Below are 27,115 nucleotides of genomic sequence, written 5' to 3'. Positions count from 1 at the left end.
ATGTATATATATATACACACACAGACACATATATAAACATATATATATAAATATATATATATATATACATCTATACACATACTGTATATACACACACATACAGTATATATATACATACTGTATATACACATATACATATCTACATATATACTGTATATACACATATATATACAAATCTACATATATATATATCTACATATATATATATATATTAGGGTTGGACTCGATTAAAAAAATTAATCCAATTAATTAGAGGCTGTGTAAGAATTAATCTTGATTAATCGTATGTAATCGACACGTAAATTTGCCCCAAATCGCAAATGTTTTTTTTAATTTAAAAGTGTTTTAGTGGGCGACAGAATCAAATAATAGACATGGACATGAATATTGTAAACTGAAGCTGTTTTAATTTCTGAAAAAAAAGCCTTTAAACTGCATTTGAATTCAAAACAGAAACAAAAATATCATCCCTGGTTAAAATTGGGCAGACTTAAAAATAAAGTGGTAGTTTAAGTACTTTAAGTAGATTTTCAGAATAGTATTGTCTTTAAATAATAATAACCAAAATTTCAACATAAAGTGCAGTTTTTCTTCTTAAAAAAATAAGTCAGAAACATAAAAGGTAATTTGACCAACTTAATCTTTAAACTCTGAGTAACCTTAGCCAAAATTATTTTGTACATTAGGCTAAAACAGTGTGTTCATTGAACATTTTGTAATTAGATGTAATCAGAATTACTAACGGTCACGGAAGTCCAATGATCCCCAGTAAGAGCCACAAAGTCCGCTTTCTGTAATGCATCTAATTTTGCTTGCTTTTCAGTGTGCACAAAACCATGCTTTTATCAAGGCTTTCGGAAGTCGAAATGATCAGTCGTAGAACGCGCTTTAGTCCGACTTTAACATTTTTGTAGCTGTGATGTGTGCATCAGTGTAATGGATGTACCAGGAAATCATGCATTGACAAAAGTTCCCGTTTGCTTGGAATTGAAAGTGTGATTAAATGCGTTATTTTTAACGCGTTATGGAGTACATGCATCGAAGCTTCTCAGCTGTGCTTGTGCTAATAAAGGGAAACATTTTAAAAATAACGTAACATGATTCTGCGTTAACCTAATATTTTTTCATATGTCCCAAACCAAGGAGATGCGAAGGTAAAATGAAGCGGTAGCGCGTACATAGTCAGTATGAGTGCATCCCTCTCGAATCGAACCTCGAATGTCAGCATTAGAGGCTTAAGACTCTACAATTGCGCCACAGCGTGTGGCTTGTCTATGCGAGTATGTACTGTAGATCGGGGCGTATCGCAGTGGAGAAGTAGAAGTTATGAAAAAGGGAACATTTTAAAAATAACGTAACATGATTGTCAATATACAGTAATTGTTTTGTGAGTGTTATTGAATGTTGCTGTCATCAAGGATTTGATTATCATTATTTGTTTCAATCAGGGTCGTATTTGTACGATGTGTTGTGTTCAAGTTACATTCCGTGTTTGTCAATCGTTGTAAAGATAAGAGGTTTCATTCATCGATTAGTTCCTTACTGCATCAATAAACAGCTCGTCTTCCTTTTATCTGTGATGTGACAAACTGCATGCACGGGTTTTTTTACACTGTCTTCCTTTAGCAGGACATTCACTTTTCCCACCGTGTGCTTTGTTTCCGCAGTAGCTGCACTTATGAATATGATTCTATGTATCAGACGCTTCATATATTTTTGCTGCCTTCTCAATTGTGTAATTCGGTTTTGTTCAGCACTCTTTGGAACTGTTGCTTTTTGTCTGTGCACTGCGCAGTTCACGTGAGCCGCTTGGTGTTCTTGCATCGAAGGTTCCCAGCTGTGCTGGTGCCATCTCGTGTAATGTCAGCTAAGACCCGGCACCTCGCAGTTTCAATGAGTTTGTGCCAAACACCACCCTGACCATCTCATCTTCCTCTGCATAAGCACAGTCCTTCACACTTGAATATTTACCGGCAGTGTTTGTATTGGATTGCCGCTGATGGACGGCCTTATATGGGCAGGCACTAAATTACAAACGCTAGTGGCAGCCTGTCTATGAACTTAATTTAATATAAACTTACGGTTCACGCCGTGCTTTGTTTCCGCAGTAGCTGTACTTATGAATATGCTTGTATGCATCATTTGCTTCATAATGTTTTTCTGCCTTCTCAATTGTGAAATGGCGTTTTGTGCTCATCGCTGTTTGGAGTTCTTCCTTGTTCTCTACGTACTTACGTAGGAGGCGTGATGATGTCACACGAAACTCCGCCCCCCACGGCCATCTCTAACTCAACTCCATTACATTATATGTAGAAAAATAGGTTCCAGTTATGACCCTTACGCGTAGGATTTCGCAATGAAACCTGCCCAACTTTTGTAAGTAAGCTGTAAGGAATAAGCCTGCCAAATTTCAGCCTTCTACCCACACGGGAAGTTGGAGAATTAGTGATGAGTCAGTGAGTGAGTGAGTGAGTCAGTGAGTGAGGGCTTTGCCTTTTATTAGTATAGATAAATGTTGTTGTTGTTGTTGCAGTGTGTGTAATCTGCATGTTCTTTCCCTGTTATTGTAATTTGTCCACTTCACCTCAAAGCCATTCAACTCTAAACATGAGGTGTTGCCAGTTCAGTTCAGACAGGTTAGACAATATATTTTTCTTAGCAGTGTTTGGTTGACAGGTTATTACTTACTTACTGTTTAAATCTATAATGGCTGTGGTTTGTCAGATGATGATGAAATCAGAGGTATCATTATAATTTGACACTGATTGAGAAAGACCAGACACTAAATGCTTGATTGATTTTTTTGTTGCATGAAACATTCATGAACTTTCATGTTTCATTAGTCCATAGCAAAAGGGGAACATATATTATTAGTGAGGTAAGTTAATGTTAACAAAGTCTATACATTTAATAAAGAGTTGAAAAAAAGTCTGTCTGCATGTATAAAAAGTTTGGTATGGCCACAGCATGCTTTTTGTGCCAAAGGTATTTTGCTGTGATGCCTGAGAGGAGACCAGAAAATGAAACATAAGTCTTTTGCCAAGCCTAATCAGTAACAGGGAGTCTGACCTATCCTTCTTAAATCCCAAAATATCAGAACCAAAAACCATAGTTGAAAGAATAAGAACCAGGATGATAACTAGTCATGTAATCTGACATCCTCAAGATTGTAGGAAAGAGAGATTAATAATTTTATCACTTAATTATCAGTTTTACATTTGGCAATGCTGGTAATTAGTTATAACAATTAAAAGGACACCCACAAAGGCGGGGTGCCAAATTAATATAGGTTGAGTGAAGAATCTCTGTTTCAAATTCCAGTTGGTATGCCATAAGTATGAAGAGATCTATAAAATGTATGAACAAGGTTCATAAATTGGCTACATTAAATACTTTCACTTTTTCTGTTGTGATCTAAACATGGCAATAGAATAAATTTCTATGCACTTAATGCACACTCTACACCATCTATTATCCAACCTGCTATATCCTAAGGCACAGCGTCACAGCGGTGTGCTGGAGCCAATCCCAGCCAACACAGGGCGCAAGGCAGGAAACAAACCCCGGGCAGGGCACCAGCCCACCGCAGAGCACACACACACACACACCAAGCACACACTAGAGACAATTTAGGACCACCAAAGCACCTAACCTGCATGTCTTTGGACTGTGGGAGGAAACCGGAGCACCCGGAGGAAACCCACGGAGAACATGCAAACTCCATGCAGGGAGAACTCAGGAAGTGAACACAGGTATCCTAACTGCGAGGCAGCAGCGCTACCACTGTGCCACCGTGCCACCACATCTATATATATATAGTATATTTATGTATATATACTGCTCAATAAAATGAAGGAAACACTTAAGCATCACAGTCTAACACCAAGTCATTTAAGCTTCAGTGATATTAATGTATCCAGTTAAGGAGCATAAACGATTCTGAATCAACTTGACCTCCTTTGGTGCAAATGACAGTGACAACAGGTACACTGGGGCGGCAACAGGAAGACAACCCACAAAAAGGGAATGGTTGTGCAGGTGGTGGCCATCGACAATTGCTCTTTCCTGATACTTCCTGACTGATTCTTTTCTAGTTTTGCAATTTACTAGTGTCCTTGTTACTACTGGTAGCATGAGATGGTACCTGCAGCCAATTGAGGATACACAGGTAGTCCAGGTCCGCCAGGATGGCACATCAATACATTCTGTAGCAAGTAGGTTTTGCTGTGTCTCCCAGCACAGTCTCAAGAGCATGGAAGACATACCAGGTGATGGGCTGATACACAAGGACAGTGGGACTGGGCCGTAGAAGGGCATCAGACCAGCAGCAGGACTGGTATCTGCTCCTTTGTGCGAGGAGGAACAGGTGGAGCACTGCCAGAGCCCTACAAAATGATCTCCAACTGGCAACTGGTGTGCATGTTTCTGACCAAACTGTCAGAAACAAACTCCATGATGGTGGCACAAGGGCCCAACATCCTCTAGTCGGATCTGTGTTCACAGTCCATCACGGTGCAACTTCTTTGACATTTGCCAAAGAATACAAAATTGACTGTTCCACCATTGGCACCCTGTTCTCTTCACATATCAGAGCAGGTTCACAATGAGCACGTATGACAGACATGAAAGAATTTAGAGACATGTGGTCAACATAATGCAGCCTGCAACATCATCCAGCATGACTTGTTTGGCAGTGGGTCAATGGTTTGGGGAGGCATACATTGGAGAGTCGCACAGAACTCCATGTGCTAAGGGACATTACCCTGACTGCTGTTAGTTACCAGAATGAAATCCTCAGAGCCACTGATAGACCTTATGGTGGCACAGTGGGCCCTGGGTTTCTCCTGGAACCTCCTGGTACTTCCCTGGATGACAAATGCATTGATGCCATTGACTAGCCCGCACGATCCCCAGACCTGAATCCAATTGAGAAGCTCTGGGATGTTATGTATAGATGCATCAGACGCTACCAAGTAGCGCCAAAGACTGTTCAGCAGCTCACCGATGCCCTGATCCAGGTCTCAGTGAAGATCCCTCAGGGCACCATCTCATCAGGAGCATGCCCAGACATTGTCAGGAGTGCATTCAGGCACGTGGGGGCCATACACACTACTGAACCACATTCTGAAGTGCCATGCTGAAATTCATACAAGTTGGATCAGACTATGATTTCAAGTTTTAAATTTGATTTTATTCAGTAAAGATTTTCCATATATATTTCGTTCATCCCAATCCAATGTGTGCTTTAAGTGATCCCTACATTTTTTTGAGCAGTTAATATATATATATATATATATATATATATATATATATATATATATATATATAATACATAAACATTAGATAGATAGATAGATAGATAGATAGATAGATAGATAGATAGATAGACAGATAGATAGATAGATAGGTGAAAGACAATAGCAAGCAACACAGAACATAAAATTATAAAAGCATAGTTGATCTTATTCTCTCCAGTAAAAAAGGGGACATAACTTATTTCATTTGGTCAAAACAGATAAGCTTTAAACTATTTATTAAGCTTCTGTTGCCGATAATTTGCTCACAGCTGGCCTGCACTGGCTTATTTTCCCCCACACAGTTTCTTTGTGTGTGTGTGTGTGTGTGAGTGGGTGTGAGTTGCTGCTCTGCATTTTCTTACTGGAATTAAGAAGAAACTTAATAACAGGTTGAACTTAGCGTTCACAAGTTTATGACCATTTAGTTACAGCTATACCCGTACCATAATACATTAGCTGCCTTTATCCTAACTACTAAGTTACAATGACTAGTTATCTGAATCAAAGTAGGTGTACTTGTGGTCTGGTGTAAGATAAGCTTTGTTCCTTTCCTGGTTGGCTTTCACCAAACATGTGAAAGAATCTTCAGTGTGTTTTTTTTTTATTTTGTTTTAGGAACTTGTCTATTTCTTCACCTTGATTGCACCTTCTGGTTGCTGGTAGTACTGCAGGCTTCTTTTTGAGGTTCAAACACACCATGTTGGTCCTCTTATTGCTAGGAAAATAACTCCTTCTGTGATCTTCTGACTCAGTCCTGGTTACCTTTTGGAACAGAAAGGATTGCTCTTGGTTGTGCATCCACCTTATAAGCAATGGGTTTTCTTCTTACGGCCAGTCTGAGCAATGAGCTGATAAAAAGTGAGGATCCAGATTTTGCAAAGGGGTTTTAAAAGAATGAATAGAGGTTTTGCCATTGGTTTCTTGGTTCTGCATAAGCCCATCATATTGGTTGACAATTGGTGCAAAGTTCTGTTAATCAGTGTTGCTCATCGTTGAGTTACAGTCCTTTGATTGAACTTGGGTGTCCAGCTCATACCTCTAAGAGCTGTCTCTGAGTGTTACATGGTCTGTGAAAGATCATCTTATCTGATAAGGCATGGGGGCTACATTCTATTGAGGGATTTCAATTACTTTTTAGTTGACATTAAGTGTGTCTGTTCCTGACTCTTTAAGTCTGAGCTTGTGCTCTAGCCCCAATAAAATAAATGGATAAAGTCAGTGAGTCCTACAAAATCTCTTCCAACTAGAAGTCATGGAAAGTGACGCTGGCTTTAGTAGCTGTTCTCTTTCTCTTTTCAAATTGCCGTCACTAATTACCTCCTTCTTCACACATGATATAGCTTGGTACAACCCATTGTACAATTTTAGTGTTCTTTGTGTCTTTGATATCATTTAGGTCTGGATTTCCTAACTTCAGTCCTAGATGGCCATGATGTGAAATATACTGTATGTGGCTTTAGTAATGGGACAGAATCTCTATACATTACCCAGCCCAGAACTGAGTACACTGCAGCATGCAGCAGTATCCAGCCGTCCATTCACCCAATCGTTCATCCCTTTCCTTAACACCCTTAACCCTGGTCAGGCATTTAAATCCTAACCCAGCAACATACATGCAAGGCAGAGAATCAACCCTGGAAGAAGCAACAATCCATCATATAGCACACTAGCACTAGGTCAGCATAAACGTTATAGTCATTCTAATCTCCGGGGCCACATCACATGACCCCCTCTAGTTTACATAACATGCAAATCGCTCCAACGGCCTTGTCCTGTTTGAACAAAAGAAAAATCTATGCTAGAATGCTTTTCCTACACATCGGGTCAGCATTAAACACAATTATCCTTCAGAAGCGCTCAGGGGAGTTATGTCTGCTGGCCTACAACATTTTACTATGCAAGTGGATCCTGGACTTCTTGACAGTGAGGACCTTTGACAGTCCTCATTGGAAACACCGTTTCCAATACCATCATATTGAGCACTTCCACTACCCAAGGCTATGAATTCACTTTACTTCTGTGTAGTCTCCTCAACTGCTGTGTACAACTCAAACACCATTATTAAGTTCGACACAACAGTAGTGGTACTCATTAGTAATGGGGATGAGGCAGCTTATAGGATGGAGATACAACAATTGGTGGAGTACTGCAAGTGCAACAATCTGTCTCTTAACATGGGCAAGATAAAAGAGATGATTGTTGAATACAGAAAGGCCCTTGTTGTCCACACCCTTCTGCTTGTCAAGCGATCTGCAGTGGAACTGGTCAAAAGCACCAAATTCCTTGGTGTGTACCTGGCATCTGACCTTTCATGGTCACTTAACACCACCTCCATAGCCAAAAAGGCACAGCAGCATCTCCATTTCCTTCGGCAGCTGAGGAAGCCAAACTTACCTCCCCTGTTCTCATGACATTGTAGTGTTATGACCAGCTGTTTCACCTTCTGGTTTGGGAACTGTAGGGTTTCTGACCACAACATTCTAAAATTGATAATACAGACAGCAGAAAATATCATTGGGACTTCTTCTTTTTGTTAAGAATTGCATTCGTAAATCCCATTCCTCAGTCATCATGCAAATCATTTCTGCCAGGTTTTGCAACAGCTTCTGTCCCTCGGCTGTCTGGACTCTGATATTTATGCTGGCCCCCTCCCCTCAAATATGCTCTTAGAACTTTATTTATAAGCAGTACATTTGTTGCCACAGTTGTTTTTAGTTACTAGCAGATTACCCAGTGGCTTCGCTCACTAAGTGGAAAGGATAAATTTGTGGCTCTCATGAGGCAACGGCATTAATGACCCAATTCTATGATAGATTTGCCCCTGCATTTTAAATGTCAGCATAAAGCCAGAATCCTCGGTAGCAGCCATGGTGCCAAATGATGTCAGCTGAAAACACGAATTGTATTTCGTAATGTTCTGTAGAAAATGAGTTGAACGTGGATTTGCGCCAGAAATAAGAGACAACGGTTCAGGTGGATGCCTTAAAGGTGTTCATTTCACCTTGCCGTCTGAACAAAAAATCCAACGTGATTCAAATTTAACCCTCTGTGCTTGGCAGTACTCACACATGATGTCCATTTCTCCTATTGTAACTTTTGGATGTAGGCAATAATCTATTTCAATGTTATAATTGAATCTCTCCATATACAGACCCTGATGCCTGTGTGACGTGGTAACCTGAGAATACTGCATCCGTCGAATTCGATTCTGTTCAGCATTCAGTTGTGATTGTCATATACGTTGATCAGTGAGCCTGCGAGCCTTCTCTCTCGATTTGCTTCTGTCTCACTTTGTCTGTGTAACCTGACTCCTGTGGTCATATGTAATTTCCGTTTCAAACGCGAGTGTGCGAGTGCATTATAATATGTTCTGTGGTCATATATAATTTCTGTTTCAAACGCGAAAAGAATTTTCAAAATATATAGATTGTTATTATTTTGGATTTTTTATTACTGTCTATTTCAATCTATTACCTATTGTTTATTTATATACCTATGATCTACTGTATTATAATTCTTTACTTGTCTTGCAGTTGTCATGTGTTTATGCTGCACCATGGCCCCGAATAATTTTATTTTGTAGCACTGTACGCTGCAATATGGTGTGTGATTGGTGTGACAATAAAGCCACTTCACTTGACCCATTGCCCAGAGGGGACTGGGCGGTCTCATGGTCTGGAATCCCTACAGATTTTATTTTTTCTCCAGCCGTCTGGAGTTTTTGTTTTTCTGTCCCCTGGCCATTGAACCTTACTCTTATTCGATGTTAATGTTGATTTATTTTGTTTTATAATTGTGTCTTTCATTTTTCTATTCTTTAATATGTAAAGCACTTTGAGCTACTGTTTGTATGAAAATGTGCTATATAAATAAATGTTGTTGTTGTTGTTGTTGACAAAATGCTCCTTATAAGGTAAAATGATTCATAATATGCAGCAGGTTTGAAAATGTAGGAATAATTAACATATTTCATGTCATGTGATTTTCTAACCTGATTAATCCAGCCAGGGTCATAGGGGCGGGGCTAACATAAGGTGGAAGGCAGGAACAAACCTTGGACAGGGTGCCAGTCCATCACTGGGTGAACACACACACACACACCAGGGCCAATTTAGGGTCATCCATTTTACCTGACCTGCATGTCTTTGGACAGTGAGAGGAAACCAGAGTACCCAGTGGAAACCTGCGCAGACACGGGGAGAATACGCAAGCTCCACACAGCTGTGCCAAAGTACAAAAGGGAAAAATAGATAAGGGTTATTTCCACTTTGAAATGTACAAAGAAAGTTAGAAACACAGCATTTTGGCTGTTGATCAGCTGTAGTAAAATTTGCAATGAAATATAGGTGGGAGAACAAAGCCAAGGAAGATGGCAGGAGTAAGAGGCCAGAGTGGGTGCACAAGAATTAAAAGGGAAGATTGAAAGGTTGCTTGCCACTGGAGGAATACGTGAAGAAAATTTCAACATGAAGTTTTATTTTACAAAGGGTCTCTCATTGAGAGACCGTATCATTACCACTGCCACCTATAACATGTTTCATAATCCTGTTAAATGGCAAAGTGGCAAAGTATTTTTTTTGATAATTTTGCTATTTCTATTATTGTTTATTTCTGGTTCTTTTTTAGTTTCCTTTTTGGAAAAAAAATTAATTGCCATTGTACTTTCAAGACAATCCAAGGAAACAGGGTGGAGTGGGTGAGCGGGTTTCTATACAGGGCATCAGAATGACCTTAAAATACACAAATAATGCATCAAGATGCTAACCATCCCAGAAAAAGAAAAGCCATTGTTATAAAATCAAAACAAAATAATTTATTTTACTGTTTAGGTGCCACAAATATGTTTAGATTGATAAGCAAGGAATTATGTCTATTTAGAGAAAAGCTACACTTATCTACATTTAGGAAAGATATTAGCGGTCCATTTTATTTTACAGTAAATAATTATTTTAATGAAGGAGAGCTGAATGATATTTTTTCTATGATAGTACATTGAACATTAGAGCATTACAAAAATTATGACAAGAACAAGCCATTCAGCTCAACAAAGCTCACCTTTCCTATCCACTTAGATCCCCCCAAGTGAAGTTTTGAAGGACCCTAAAGTCTTACTGTCTACCACACTACTTGGTAGCTTATTCCAAGTGTCTATGGTTCTCTGTGTGAAGAAAAACTTCCTAATGTTTGTGCAAAATTTACCCTTAACAACTTTACAACTGTGTCCCCGTGTTCTTGGTGAACTCATTTTAAAATAACAGTCTCAATCCACTGTATGAATTCCCTTTATAATTTTCAACGCTTCAATCACGTCATCTCTTTTGATTAAACCAAAAAGGCTCAGTTATTTTAATCTTGCTTCATAACTCATCTCCTGCAGCCCTGGAATCAGCTTAGTCACACTTGTCTGGACATTTTCTAGAACTTCAATGCAGCAAGGTATAAAGACACATATGAGAAGTTAAAAAATAGAAACAACAATACTACTATTAATAACAGTATATTTTCAGTTCGTCCATTTTGGGGACATGAGAGTGCCAGGGCCTGTCCGTGTAGCATTGGGTGCAAGTCAGAAACATCTCCTGAACAAGACCCTAGTCCATGTGCACACCTATGCAAGGTTGCCATTTAGTTTGACACAAGTTACTTTGGGCATGTCTGGGGGAAAACACCCACAAAGACCCTGGCAGTTCTGCAATCTTCACACAGGCACAGGCTGTGAACCCAGAACAGTGAGTTGGCAAACTGCACCACTCTGTCAATACCAGTAACAACAAAAAGGTCCAGAATTTTCAAATTGGGTTATAAGCAGCAATACATAACAGGAATAATAAAGCAGATAGTTGCAGCTAAATCAACCAATGGAAAAAAAAATGTAAATACACAGCAGGTTATCTAAAGTTAAAATTCCAGTGTTGGCATGGAAGGTTTACTTGTGAGTTTTTTATACTTTACACCAATTTTATTTTATTATTTAATAATGTTATTTTATTTACAAATCAAGTTTTATTAATGTATTTTATTATACTGAAAATCTTCAGCAAGACTATTTTATTATTTTACGTAAATAAATTGAAACATTTTTATACAGTGTAAAGGTTATTTGTTTAGGTGATTATATGGTTTAAAAAATAAAATAAAAGCAGTAAACCACATAATTTGTCCAGTTGTTTAATGTGTCTTAATGAGATTTTTCAGTAGTTACAATGATAATACAGGCTTGAAAGAGACAGCATGAGGGATGCACAAAGACAAGGAATTAGCCAATGTCAAATCCAAAAATCAAACGTGTCTTATTTCAAAGCCAAAATAAGATCAAAAATCAAAGGTCAGGGACAAGAGCGATGCTTTCTTAAGCTGAATTTCAAAAATAAATCATTTAAGCAATTCCAAACTAAGTTTGTTATCCACAAATTTGGATACAAAATTGCCACGGAGACAGTCTTTAAAACTCTCACTTAGACATCCCCAAAACAGCGTGACTCTGAAGGCCTCACCCTTAGTAACTGATACCACATCATAATGACAGAATCCGCAAAATGGCAGCAGCTATTAAAGAAACAAAATGGCATCTGGCAAAATGCTAATATATAATAAGCTCTTTTAAAATGCGTAATACATCAAGTCTGACTTCAAAATTAGAATCTTTGACTTTCAGCCCTCCACAAGGACACCTAAACAGTCAGGACAACAAATAAAAAATGAATGAAAAGTGTCAATCATACCACAAACCCCTCACAAGGGTGCGGTCTCCGGGTGTAGACATCCAGTTTTTTTGGATACCAGGCATGAGAATGGGTCAAGAGGCAGGAGCATGAAGATCACAATGACAAGCTCAAGGCCTACCTAAAGAACCAAAGTCCCACCAGTGCTCTAAGTATTCCGAAGCAGAATCTCTATGACAAGAATTAAGGATAAACTGCACTTCATATGCGTCGGAACCTTCCACCCGTACAAGGGAAGTTGCCGTTCTGCAAATATATTCAGTACTTGATCAAAACAGGCATCAGCCTGGACACATGGAAAGTCAAGTGTATCTAAAGTGCGCTAGCGAAGGCAGACTGTAAGACACAGGACCAGCCATTCGCCGAAAGACATGCAGACCAATAAAAAGTGGTGCTAGTCTCCAAGAGGGACATCTGGGGTTGTTTGTGCATTCAGGAGAGGCTCTGACCCCATAACACCAGGTTGGTTTGAGAGTTGTTGTTGTATATTGCTATGTTACATAAATTACACTTTGGTAGAGTGGAAAGTTTAACAGCAGTGTTTCAGAACTGGTGATTTTTACACCTTCCAGTGTGGAATTAAACTAGCACCAGAAAAATGTCCAGTTTTACACCTACGGTGTTGATTGAACACTAGTCAATTTGCTGTATTCTATGTAAAAAACTTTGTTTCATTTTAGTGGTAGCTACATCATTCTAAGTGAGCTACTCCATGAGCACATTTACCGTCATGGAAGTTAAAAACACAACATGTTGTCTATCGTATTCCACTGCAGTCAATCTATTGCACTTTGCCTGAACTACTGTGCATGAAAGGCCAAAAACAGCACCTACTGGACAGGCAAATCCAAGATTTTAGCCATGAAAAAGGAACCCTGCTCTATTTTGTCCCTTTTTTTTGCTTTTTATTGTAACAATTTGTTTTTTCAAAATTAAACATCAGTAATCAAATTCTCTAACTTACTGATCTGGCTTTCTAGCATTAGGACTTAGAACTATAAGGCTATATTTGATGAGCACCCATCATTCAGCCCAACACATCTTAACAATTCCTAATCACGCATTTGTTTTAGAACATCGCAACTGAGGATCAGAAGTTCCTATGGCACTCTCACATTTGTTTTATGTGCACACCTCTGTGTGAAGAAATACTTTATGCACATGAAGTGGATACTTAACAAGCTTCCAAGTTCATGTTCTTGGAGAAGAATAGATCTTATTGACTCCATAATTTTAAAAGTGATGTCACTTTACATTAACAGTCTCTAATTGGCTTTGATTTGCACTATAATTACACAGTAATTAGGCATCAGTACTAAAAATAAAAGAACAGTTAAGAACACAATGCACTTTTTTTAATCCATTTCATTTATTTCTTTTCTTTATTTGTTTGAGTTCCATGACTAGTATATCCAGGCCCGGATTAAGACGAAATTAGGCCTGATGCTGCAGCAAAAAAAGGCCTATTTTTTCTCGGCATTGATGCATGTGCATTCGACACTCACCATACATGCGCACTCAGACCGACCAAGGAGCCTTAATTGCTTGTGACACAACCAGCCAGTCTTTATTGAACATGAATAATAATAACGACATAATTTTGTAACAACTCGAGAGTAACATCAAACTATGTAACATCAACATTCAATAGCAATTGTCAGAAAAGTGCACTTAATGCAGAAAAGGCTAAACCAGATCAACTTAACGTAGGCATATTGTCACCCTAACTACTGCGCTAGTGCTGCTTACTTATATTGCTGTTTTTCGAGCCTAAGCAAGCGCGAATTCTTCGATCGTGTCAGTGAAGTCGGACTCCAAATTTCATTCTAAGAATTATTTTGAGGTTAATATAGCAAAGGAAAACTGTTCAGCTTCTGGAAGATTCTCATCTGTTTTCATCTGGGCCTATTTCAGGAATGGGCCTAATGCTGCAGCATCAATAGCACCCACCTTAATCCAGCCCTGAGTATGTCATAATAATTCTGTGGAAGATCAGCCTTGACACAGACAGGCAGACACTAATGTTCAAATCCACAACACGTTTATTTACAGTATTTACAAAAATCCAAGTCCCGCACACCCTTAAAGTCAGGATTTCTAAGTCCTCTCTTCATCGCCTCCACTCCTCTCCTCCAAGCTTCGTCCTCTTCCACCTGACTACAGCTAATGACTGGAGGGAGGCGGCCCCATTTATTCCCACCCGGACGTCCTCCAGGTGCCTCCTGATGAGCATCCTGCATCTCCCTGGTAATACTTCCACCAGCACCTCTGGGTGTGGTGGATGTGCTGATGTCCAGGGCTTCACAGTCTTCTGGGCACCCCCTGGCAGTGGCCACGGGGACCTATAGGGTTGAGCTTTCATGTTCAATTCTCGTGGCCCGCACACAAACCAGGGCGGCTACCCTCTCCTGGTCCTTCTCGGCATCCCAGCTGGGCACAGCCCCCACTCATTCCACTTTTTTCCCACATTCTTCTTTACAAAACTGATTAACCTCTGTCAAATTGCATGGGGCTTGTGAGTGAACATCCTTTTTTCTAGTCCAGCCACAAATTGTCAGTTGTATTGATATCTGGACTCTGAATTGACCACTCCATGATATTAGCCGGACTTTATTGTTTTTAAGGCATTCCTGTGTAGCTTTGGTTTTATGCTTGAGATTTGTTGTCTTCCTGGCAAACAAAAGTTTCCCCCAAGGTGCAGGTTTCTTGCAGGCTGCATCAGGTTTTCCTTCAGTATTTCCCTTATTTTGCTGCTTTCATTTTACCTCTACACTCTTGAGCCTTCCCTGCTACAGAGAAGCATCCCCACAACATGTTTCTGCCACTATCATACCTCATGGTGAGAATTGTGTGTTTTAGATAATGTTCAGTATTTGGCTTACACCAAAGATGGTGTTTAGTCTAATGACCAATAAGCTCAATTTTGGTTTCATAAGATCATACAACCTTCATCCAGCTGACTTCCACACACCTTCTGACAAGCTCTAACTGAGATGTCTATGTGTGTTTTTTCTCTTTGCCAGTCTCTTAAGCTGTGAATGGTGAAGCACCTGGACTACAGTTGTTTTCTGCAGTTTTTCCAGTCTCAGCCGGTGTAGCTTGTAGCTCTCTCACTGGCCTTCTTCTTGCACTTAGTTTTTGTGGATGGCCTGCTCTGGGCAGATTTACAGCTGTGCTGCACTCTTTATTTTTCTGAATGATTGATTTAATTGGATTTTAAAGGATATTCAGTGACTTGGATATTATCTTGTACCCATCCCCTGACTTTTTCATGGAGTTGCTTGGAGTGTTCTTTTGTCTTCATTGTGTAGATTAGGCCACCATAACTGCCCACAAGTTGAAGTTTTCAGATAAGGTGCATTTGTACTACAATCAACTGAAACCTCAGACAGGTGATCTCATGTGAATTAAATATGTCACTTCTTAAACCAATTGACTGTATCAGCGATGATTTATGTTTGTCATATTTACTTATGCAATTGATTATATTGTATTCTAAATTCATTTACACCTCTTTGCAGAGATCTATTTTCACTTTGACATTGAATTAGTCCTTTTCTGCTGATCAGTGTCAGGAAAGCCAAATTAAATCCATGGTGATTCAAAGTATAATAAAGAAATGTGAAAACTTCCAAGGGGTGAATACTTTAATAAGGCACTGTGACTATCATGCAGTGCTGTGCACAAGCCCTCTCTTCACTCACCTCCTTCACTACTCTTCCTCCTATCAGTGACACCTTGACCTGTTCATAACTCAAATTTTGACTTACCAGGTTACTTGTGGAGAGCAGTGCTTAAAGCCTGCATGGAGGTTACGTCCAAGGCAATCCTCAGGATCAACTGAACTGAAGGGTCATTCTGAAAGACCATTGACCTTCATCCCATAGCTGGCTCTGGTGACCACATGAATTCCTGCATCCCTATCCCTGATCCTTAGTTTGTAATTAATGAGTCAACCAGGATGAACCCATTTCATGAATCTTCTCATTCTAGTTAGAGACCCTTGCTGCAACCAATTTGGTCTGTAGGACTTCTTATGTCCTCCTTCTGAAAGGCTTATCATCTATTTTCTTTCCATGCTCAATCAATAATTACTTCTGGGGCAATCTTTATATAGTTATAGCATATTGCCTAAGTGTCACCAGTGCCAGGGTTTTTTGTCTCTTTTTATAGGATCTTATTATTGACCACTGACATTATTCGTGACCTTATTCTTGTTGAATGCCAACCCTTTCAGCCTGACAATCCCTTACCCATGGGGCATACCTATTTCCTATAGAAACCAACATCCTATATGTCCCATATACCCAACATTCCAAATGTCCTGTATAAACCAACATCCAGTGAGGACACTGATGAGCTCACTAGTACTGCCAACACTTATTCATAAGCAGTGGGATTTTGGGCATGTAAATTTTGGGATGGTTACACCTACCTAGTCTGCAGACTTTCAAATGGGACAAAGTCATCCTTAGAAACCAACCATAAAAGGAGTCCAGGATTTTTTGTGTGTGTGTGACAGAAAGAGAAACACAGAAAGAGATGATGAAGCATATAAAGAGCAGCACTTTCATCATCTGCTCCTCTGCTTAAAACCATTAGTCTGAGTCGCTAGAAAGTCTTAGGAAGGATCCCAGCTTGGATCATCTCATGGAATTGGGAAAAGTGAATTACTGATGAAAGAATATTTAAATTAAACAATACCACTTGCAGAGATAGGATCTGGGGCCATGATGCTATGCTGGTTGAAGTGGAGTCAGAAAATAGATAGACAAAAGTTCACTATAATGATGAAGATTGATTTTTTTTAAAACATCGCTCCAGTTACAACTAAATTAAAATAATGGAAGCTGGAGATTGTGTTTGCTCCCTGCAGTCCTGTGGTTTCCAGTCCATTGCTTTAATGTCTAGGCTAGTTGTTTTTTTTTTTCGTGCAACCAAATCTTGTCCTTCGTATTGTCTTCGAGACCCAGTCACAATCAGAGCCGAGCAATGCTGATTACTTAAGCTGCCTACGGATACCCACCTCAAGACACTTGGAGAACCGTGCATAACCATTTTCCATTAAATACAAAAGTGAGTCACGACTCTGCACAACCCAAAAGGTAACAACCTTCGACCCAAAATAGGAAAGAAACTATGGTCTAGGACATTCTGTCTTATAAATACTGCATAGTACATATAAACGGTATTTAGTTTGTATAGCATCCATTTATAACAAGAGAGATGGTGTCACAGTAGTTAGTACTTCTGTATTACAAATGCAACATCCTGACTTAGACTCCAACACCTTTTCATTGCCCTTTCTGTCCACGTCTCCATGGATTTTACTCCCACATCTCCAAAGATTTGTGAGGTAGGTGGATCAGTGATTCCAAGTTGGTCCAATGTGAGTGTGTATGTGTATAAATAGGTTATGCATGCCCAGGGCCTCTGATTTCTGCCTCATACATGATGGTGCCAGACCTTAATTATGTGGGTTTAAGAATGTTACATTATGATTTTTTTAATGGAGATTGCTGCCTCAAAACACTTTACAGTTAAGTATGAACAGGAGAGCCTGCAGGCTAAGTGACAGGCTGAAGGACACATAGCAGATCACTGGACTGGATTAAACTTGCATCTGTATGGTTTCTAAATTTGACGCCTTAGCCTCTGGCCACTGGCTAAAAAATGGTCTTGTGTTACAAGCAGTCTGTTCAACTGCAGTGCAGTGTGTTAAGTGTACAGCATGAATACCCGTGAAATACCACAGGATACAAGAGTTCCTCATGGGTAATTTTCCAATTATGTCCTATATATTTCTTGTAGGGCCACTCTTTTGACAGTCAGTGTCATTAAACACACCCAAGTGAAGCTTCACGATATGGCTCCCTTCTGGCTCATTCAGGCATATTAGGAGGAGACTCAGTCAATGATAACCAGAGTGACCAACAGGACAAAGCTCTGAACACTCCGAAGACTTGAGGCCACACGTTCTGATTATTGTTATTTGTTTTGGTTTTCACACACCATTGAGTGTTTGCTTTTGGACTGAAGAATTAAATAGGGATGACCAAGGTGGAGCCCAAACATTTTTTTTTGGTGTGCTTCTCCCTTGCACCACAACACCATGACAAACAAAATGCTATTGAACAAGATGCATAAATAATTTAGCTGAATTAAACACATCTTCTGTGGTAGGCTGGTGCCCTGCCCAGGATTTGTTTCTGCCTTGCGCCCTGTGCTGGCTGAGATTGGCTCTAACAGATCCCCGTGACCCTGTGTTAGGATATAGCGGGTTGGATAATGACTGAGTGACTGACTAAACACATCTAAAATAGAAAGACTATTTAGAGAATTGGAAATAACATCTTTCAAAACCTAATACAAATATGAAGAAGTCCACCAAAGTACTACAGGAAAGATACAAAAATAAAAGATAGTTTAATTTTTATAAGGCCATTATGGTCACTTGTGCAGCGTACAGTGCATTTCTTATTTTCATGTGCTAATCAACATGATTAGTAAATATCATTATCTTACCTCAAATCTTTTGCCTTTCTTACTTCAAAAAATCGTAGAAGAATGTCAGCATTATAACAGGGAATTCAAAAACAATTTAAATTAGAGGAATTTGAGGAGATTTTTTTTTTGACGATGTATACAAAGGGAAAATTAATTCTAATAGGACAATCACTTGAAGGTTTTGAGTGTTCAATTTCATTAGTATATTTAATTTAAATTATTGTTTACTTCTGATTTGTATCATTGTCGTTCAGCTCAGCTTCACCTTCTGAACTGATGGCCTTAAATGTGTTCCCTGGTATGTTCTGACATTCATATTTAGCTCAATGAGGCTCAGCAGCAAGGCTCACCCAAACTTTCACGCTCACACCAGGTTCTACAATATGAAGTTCTATAGTTCAATAGGAGCTGTTAAATGGCTTCAAGCATGACCTATGGCATCACAGCAAATACATTTACCTTTGACTCACTTATTAAAAGCACACATTTTTTGCAGGGATCTAAAAACCTTAAGTCACAACAAGCTGTAATTCACATTCTAATAATTTTTTCTAAATGGAATTCTCAGTAGGTTTCCAAGATCTAAACCATGATAATAGCAGAAGCAGCAGAGTGACTCAACCTGATCTAAAAACTTTCTCTTTCTGAGCACAGACTACATGTCTTTCTCACAGTTTTTATTCACAATTTTTTTCATCACTTCCATGTGCCACCTCCCACCCCACCTTCCTGCACCTGCTAAATCTTCAATTCTCTATGAATAAATTGCTAGTGATCAATGCCAGGAACAGGGGCCTCTGAGGCAATCCGAGTGAAACAATCCCTTTTAATTCGCTGTCCAGCCAAGCCCTACAGCCTTAAGCCAAGGATACATTTTCGGGTAAATTCAAGAAAGAAAATTCTCCAGTCATGACCTTTGATACCTGAGCCTTCCAGTTGCAAGAAGTAAGAAGCTATTCAGTCCAATTGTGCCTACAGTACTGTACAGACATATACAGCTTTCTTGCACAGAGTCATTCTTCTAGGCGTTTTTAAGTTCATCATTGTCGTTCTGCTAATTGTAAGAAAATTCTAATTAAAAATATAGGGCACAATTTAGCCTATTAGCTGTGACTGTGATTGAAAATGATTAACAGCACTCAGTTTTATTTCATAAAGCAGGCTCCCCAAAGTGGAGAGTGAGTCCATGCTGGCAACCATTTACTTCACGGGCACACTTTATGAAATAAAACTCAGTTTTCTATTTGGTTTAAAACTTGGTTTTCACAATCTTTATGTATTAACTTATGCATATGGCTCACACAAACCTGTTAATGTAGGATAGCTGTTAGTGCTGCTGCTTCATAACTCCAGGGCTTTCTCCCTATCCATATGGAATTTGCATATTTTCAATTTGCTAGTATGAATTCTATTTCATATTCCAAAGGTGTGTGCCTTGAATGAATTGACATATCTGAATTAGCCTGGTCTAAGGGTTCTCTGCAAATGTTTGGCTTCCCTGCAACCTTATGTTATAACATATTATATTATGGCAATCCATTTATATATGTGTGTGTGTTTGTATAGATATATGTATTTAAATTCACAGCATATTATATATAGCAATAACTGAAATAATGAGCTACTGATATATATATCTATACTAATAAAAGGCAAAGCCCTCACTCACTCACTCACTCACTCACTCACTCACTCACTCACTCACTCACTCACTGACTCATCACTAATTCTCCAACTTCCCGTGTGGGTGGAAGGCTGAAATTTGGCAGGTTCATTCCTTACAGCTTCCTTACAAAAGTTGGGCAGGTTTTATATTGAAATTCTACGCGTAATGGTCATAACTGGAAGCAGTTTTTCTCCATTTACTGTAATGGAGATGAGCTTCAACGCCGTGGGCGGAGTTTCGTGTGACATCATCACGCCTCCCACGTAATCACGCAGTACATAGAAAACCAGGAAGACCTCAAAAAAGCGCTGAAGAAAACATGCATTATATAATTGAGAAGGCAGCGAAACAATAAGAAGCGAGCGAGTGACATATACAACTATATTCATGAGTTCTGCTACTTCGGAAACAAAGCACGATGTAAACCTACACTTTAAATTAAGTTCATAGACAGGCTGCCGCTGGCGTTTGTAATTTAGTGCCTGCCCATATAAGGCCATCCGTCAGCGGCAATCCAATAGCAAACTGCCACGGGTAAATATTCACGGGTGAAGGACTGTGTTTATGGAGAGGAAGATGAGATGGTCAGGGTGGTGTTTGACACAAACTCAGCGAAACTGCGAGAGAAAGTTTTAAGTGCCAGGACTAAGGTAACATTAAATACAGCCATGGACATAGCACGAGATGGCACCAGCACAGCTGGGAACCTTCGATGCAAGTACACCGAGTGGCTCACGTGAACTGACGCAGTGCACAGATAAAAAGCAACAGTTCCAAAGAGCGTTGAACAAAAACCGAATTACACAGTTGAAAAGGCAGCAAAAATATGAGGCGTCTGATAAGCATATTCATAAATGCAGCTACTGTGGAAACAAAGCACACGGTGGAAAAAGTCAATGTCCCGCTAAAGGAAGACAGTGTAAAAAAAACCCATCTATGCAGTGTGTCAGGTCTCAGATAAAGAAGAAGACGAGCTGTTTATTGATGCAGTAAGAAACGAATCGATGAATGAAACCTGTCATCTTTACAACGATTGACAAACACGGAATGTAACTTGAACACAACACATCCTACAAATACGAACCTGATTGAAAGAAATAATGATAATCAAATCCTTGATGACAGCAACACTCAGTAACACTCACAAAACAAATACTGTATATTGACAGTCATGTTACGTTATTTTTAAAATGTTCCCTTTTCTTTTCTACCTTTTTAACACACTACTTCTCGCTGCGATCACGCGGGTATATATATATATGTATATATATATATCCCGCTCTACATACTCGAATAATGGATACTTTATTCGCCATCAATGATTGTTTTGGTAAAGCCATACTCAGTGTATTCTTTAGATGAACGGTAAAAAAGTAAGAGCGAGGGGAGGATGACTCATTGAGGCATGCAGGCTGTAGTCTTGCGTCAACTCTATCTGAATTGCGCGATCACATTTGAAAAATATATCTTTTCAAGTTCTATTTAGTCCATATGTGTCAAACTCAAGGGCCGTGGGCCACATCCGCCCGGCTGTAATTATATCCGCCCGCGAGATCATTTTATATACTGTATTATTGTTATTAAAGCCGGGTATATGAAGCGCTGGTAACACAATAAACTACAGATCCCATAATGCAGCGCTTCAGCTGCCTTGCCGAACACTTACTGCGTTAATCAAGTCTATCTTATGATGCGGCAAGTTATTGCGAAGCTAGAGTTATTGCGCACTGAGTTTGCACGGCGCTTTGGTGACTTTGAAGAACAAAAAAAGTCCGTCTACATGCGGCTCAAACCTTGTGCATGTTTGGTAGCACATATCTGTGTGAGAAGCTCTTCTCAGTGATAAAGACTAACAAAACAGCACACAGGAGTCGCCTCATTGATGAGCACCTGCAATCCATCCTGAGAATCTCCACAACACAGAACCTCACACCAAACAGAAACGAACTTGTGGCCAAAAAGATGCCAGGCGTCCAGCTCTAAAATGACATATGAGCAAAGACAACTGAATGATTTGATTTGTTATTGCACGTAAGAGCGGGAGTCAACCGTTTTAACAAACAGCGTATTGCACTGATACGAAATAGCTGTGTGTGTATATATGTAGATATATATGTATGTATATATGTGTATATGTATAGATATGTATATATATATATGTTTATGTGTGTGTGTATATATATATATATATATATATATATATATATATATATATATATATATATATATATATATATATATATGACAACAACACTCATCACTCACAACAGTGACAAAACAATTACATTGACAATCAGGTTACGTTATTTTCAAAATGTTTCCTTTTCTTTTCATTGCTTCTTTAACACACTACTTCTGTGTGTGTGTGTGTATATATTGTGGCCAGTAGGGGGCGCTCCAGCTCCCCAAACACACAACACAGAAAAGCTCAATACATACAAGCGTAAAACAAACAACAGTTTTTATTGTGGGAAACTCTTCTAAGAATCATTTCCCACACCACCCGCACAAGTACAAGCACAGCAGCACACAGCAATATACAATACTCCACAATTCGGTCTTCTTCTCTCTCTCTCTCTCTCTCTGTCTCTCACTGCCTCCTCCTCTCTTCTCTGAAAGCTTTGTCCTCCTTCCTTCCAACTCTGGCTCCTCTAGTTGTGGCAAGCAGCTCCTCTTATCTTACATCCAGAAGTACTCTAGGAGTACCCGTGGAACCCAACAGGGTTGAGTTGCAGAACTCCACATGCCATGGTGCCCTGTGGGAACCCATGGCACTGCCGTAATCTAGGGGGTTGCCATCTTGCAGTCTGGGGGAGACAATGCCCCAAACATGTTGTCTCACCCAGTCCTTCCATTGTGAAGCCATTCTGGGGTGTCGGTTGTCCTTCATAATAAATAAATAAATATATATATATATATATATATATATATATATATATATATATATATTTTTTTTTTTTTGTCACAAAAGGAGAAGGTGAGTCACGTTTCCTAAAATACTTTTTCATTCCTAAGGCAGAGAGCTGGTTGAATCGTGGCTTTCAAATGAAAACGCATCAACAGACATATGGACATGAACTCAGCATATGCAGGATTAAAAAGAAAAACCTTATTGAATAAGATTTTATGACCAACCCTCCGAACCCCACCTTATTATTCCCCCATTACAAGCACCTACCCCCTTTCTCATTTTCTATATATCGTCATTGATTGCTGTATGTATAATCATTTTCCTCTGATGGTGATAATATGTATTTAAATTCATAGCATATTAATTTAAAAAGCATATTTGTGATTAAGTTTGCTTAAAGCTTCCCTTTAGGGTCAGGCATTGTCATTATTCCTCCTATCATTTTTACCGTAATATTTAATGACGACAAAGCATTTCTCAATGACATCCTTGGCCCTTATTTAAGCTGGTTTGCATAGTGACACAGTGGTTAGCCTTAGAGCTTCACAAGACTAAATTCAAACATCAGCCTGAGTCGTTGTCTGTGTTTGCACATTTTCCCAATCTGAATGTTTTTTTACAGGTTACTGGTTTAATGCAATCGTGCTGCTGTATGAAAAAGTGTGGATGTGTCCTGTAGTGGGTCAATGGGTTTGTCCCTGCTTTGCACATTTTTTTTTTGCAGAAAAAGAGTTTATCCCATGAAATAAATTACAGGGGGTCCTCAGGTTACAACGTTTTGACATACAACGCTTCGAGTTTACAACACTCACTCCCATAAAAACTTTAAAAAAATGAGACATGAGAAGAAATAAAGGTAAGGATTTTTTTTCACTCATTTCTTCTGTTACTACAGTACAGTGTACAGTACTGTATATTTATGTCCTTTTCCCCTTTCTGAGGCTTAGATTTTGTGTTTTTATGTTCTAGATTTACGATTTTGCAAATGTGTTAAGATAGGTAAGTGACTTAGGCTAGAGTGTGTTTCGACTTACACCAAAATTCGGGTTACATCACTGTTGTAGGAACGGAACTGTGTCGTAACCCGAGGACCCCCTGTATAAGGATTGGATGGATATGTTCAGGAAACGGATAGATATTATTTGATTAGTTGATATGTATCCTTGAAAGGCATAGACAAATTCTTATATCTCCTTGTAAAATATCAATTGATCACCCATAAGATTAAAAATAAGAAAGAAGCAAGACTGTGTGCAAATGAGACAGCAGAGACAATAGCACCTCCTTCATGGTGATACTATAAGCGGTATATAAGAAGACAGATGTGTGCCTACACTCTGAAACAATGGTTCAAAAATGACAATCTACTGGGTTGTGTGGTTCTTTGTAGAGCTAATGCTTGTCAGAGAAGCATTACATTCTGGGACAGATTCTTTCCTTGTGAAATTGGCTCTTTGGGCTTTGTAAAGGTCCCTAATGCGTGGATTAAACAGAAATTTTTATTGTCAAGTAAGCTACTGAGCAAGAAGCTAACAAAAAAAAAAAACTCAATTTAGTCTATGTTGTTTGTTGCCCAAGAGTCCTTTTAAAATATTGAACCCAATGACATTTCTCAAATCTGTTATTATCTGTTTCTAGTTATTTATTTAGTGAAAAGTCAAGCAAAATGACACCTTTTATAATGATTACATCTTGCCTGAAGAAGGGGCCTGAGTTGCCTCGAAAGCCTGCATATTGTAATCTTTTTAGTTAGCCAATAAAAGGTGTCATTTTGCTTGACTTTTCACTACATTCATAATGGCAAACACGGTACAACACCCTAGTGCTATAGTTATTTATGGAAACTGTTACAGATCTAAATAAATAAAGGGTTCTTTCTACAACCTTCATGTACTGTAGATGGTTGTTTTGGAAACTCAGAATGATTTTTCTATGGCATCGCTCCTAAGAACCAGTTTTGGAAGCTTTATTTTTAAGAGTGTACCTCAAGACCGATGCTGTAAAGTGTGATGTAGCCTTGAATTGCTGGATTATGTGAGCACATGATCACTTTCTTCTGGTTTTGCGGGCATTGCAGAAGTTTGTGCTGCCTCACTCCTCCAGGTTCTTTCCCAGAGTGATACTTCCTACAGTATAAAGAGCATGTATGCATTTCTCCGCCTCTACTTACTTCCTAAAGATCTATTTAACTTTTATTTAACACTCTTCATCCCACAAAAACCATAACATACCTGGTTTCTGCCACTTTGGCATTCAGAGCTTCACCCTAAGAATACCCTAACACAACTTAATTGCAAGATGGACAGTTTGACACCACGTGGCTTTGGACCTTATGACTGTGTACTTACTGGGTGGTTATGACCACCTTGAGAAAACATCATGTCCATAAACCATCATGATGTCAATTTGCCACTTTTGATTGGCTGACTGCGTTTGTGACCTGCTGATGAGCCTGGTGGGATGACTCCCACCACCTTGAACAGCACAAGAATTCTAGAAAATGGCCAGATATGGCCTTCTACAAAGCTGAAAGTGTTCAGTGTCAAAGATCTTCCAATTTTATTTATGGTCAGTTGTTTTACAGCTCAATCCCATTACATACTATTTTGTTTTTTTCTGATATTTTTCCATTTATTTCAGTCTCTTGTTGATATCAGTGTCTGCAAGCATTGCTTTCATACTGAAGATAATTAAAAAATATATTAAGAAAGATATTAAGGCTTTATGCAGCCTTTTCTTTCGCTCTGAATAAACTGACTACCAGAAGCTGGACAGGTACAGTATTAATAAAGCCGTCTCCATACATTATAATCCAAGCATCAGTCCCATTGGATTATTACACATGATTTGATTTTAAAGAATGCTCAATAAGAATAAAAGCATGCCATCCACATGCACTTTAAAATCTTTTCCACAGTAAGAAAATGTTACACTGCAACTTTAAATAAGCACAGAGCGTCTACTGTTTAAAAGCCAAAGACAATTAATGAAAAGTTTGGGACATTCTGCAAAGTTTCTAAAGGGAAAGTTGGACTACATATCAATAAAATATTAAGATCAACTCTGAAACATAAAAGCACGAAAGTTTCAATATTTTATGCATTACAAAATGTAGCAGGAGAAGCGTTTCCATAGAAAAGTAATATTACTTAGAAACTGCACCACTAAAACACACACAGGCTGTATTTGGTTTTGCTGACACAATGGCTGTTTACATTCACCAGACCAGTGAGAATTTCCGCACCCTGGCTATCAATCTGGGTTAATTCAAGCCTTCCTGAATGAATCCAGCAGAAGCAAGTAAGTGCAGCCTACCTGAACCATCCTGTCGGCTTACATCCAGCTGCAAAAAGATGCATTACCAGAAAGATGAACTCCGATGTATCCATTTCTGTGGAAGAGAAGAGGTGGAGTCTGGGGGTGTGGTGGAAATCCGCCTGACCTGAAATTCAAGCCTTTCTCTTTAACAAACCTTAACTATTCACAGTTTTCACTGCCTTGTACTCCTGTTAATTAAAAGCAAGAGAGGGAAAAATCAGAGGAACCGCAACTAACCAGCTAAGGCTGGACATTAACCCTGCTCTTGTTAATTCATCAGAAGCTAAAGCCTTCACTGGGTTGATGTTGTCATTTGTTTTTTCTTTTGTATTATATATATTAATAATGCTGCTTTTTTGACTGGTCAATATTAGCCACAGAGAATAATACATATACTCATATATACAGAAATAGGACTCTACTTTCATCCATCCATTATCCAACCTGCTATATCCTAACTACAGGGTCACGGGGGTCTACTGGAGCCAATCCCAGCCAACACAGGGCAGGAAACAAGCCCAGGCAGGGCGCCAGCCCACCACAGGGTGCACACACACACCCAGCACACACTAGGGCCAATTTAGGATCACCAATGCACCTAACCTGCATGTCTTTGGACTGTGGGAGGAAACACACACAGACACGGGGAGAACATGCAAACTCCACGCAGGAAGGACCCGGGACGTGAACCCGG

The 27,115-nt window shown here is 39.2% G+C and overlaps 1 protein-coding gene across 1 annotated transcript in view; it reads right to left on the bottom strand.

Moving 5' to 3' along the window:
- trpm6 (transient receptor potential cation channel, subfamily M, member 6) overlaps window positions 1–26,457 on the bottom strand; it is a 166,383-nt gene extending 139,926 nt beyond the window's left edge. Inside the window, exon 1 of the mRNA XM_039750707.1 lies at window positions 26,419–26,457. Within this exon, the coding sequence (XP_039606641.1) occupies window positions 26,419–26,427 (9 nt within the window). The 5' untranslated portion in view covers window positions 26,428–26,457. The remainder of the gene's footprint in view (window positions 1–26,418) is intronic.
- Between the last annotated feature and the right edge of the window lie 658 nt (window positions 26,458–27,115).

This window comes from Polypterus senegalus, chromosome 4, assembly GCF_016835505.1.
Source record: "Polypterus senegalus isolate Bchr_013 chromosome 4, ASM1683550v1, whole genome shotgun sequence".
Classification (NCBI taxonomy): domain Eukaryota; kingdom Metazoa; phylum Chordata; class Cladistia; order Polypteriformes; family Polypteridae; genus Polypterus; species Polypterus senegalus.
Note: the sequence above shows the minus strand (reverse complement) of the source record. Positions and strands in the feature narration are given on the sequence as shown.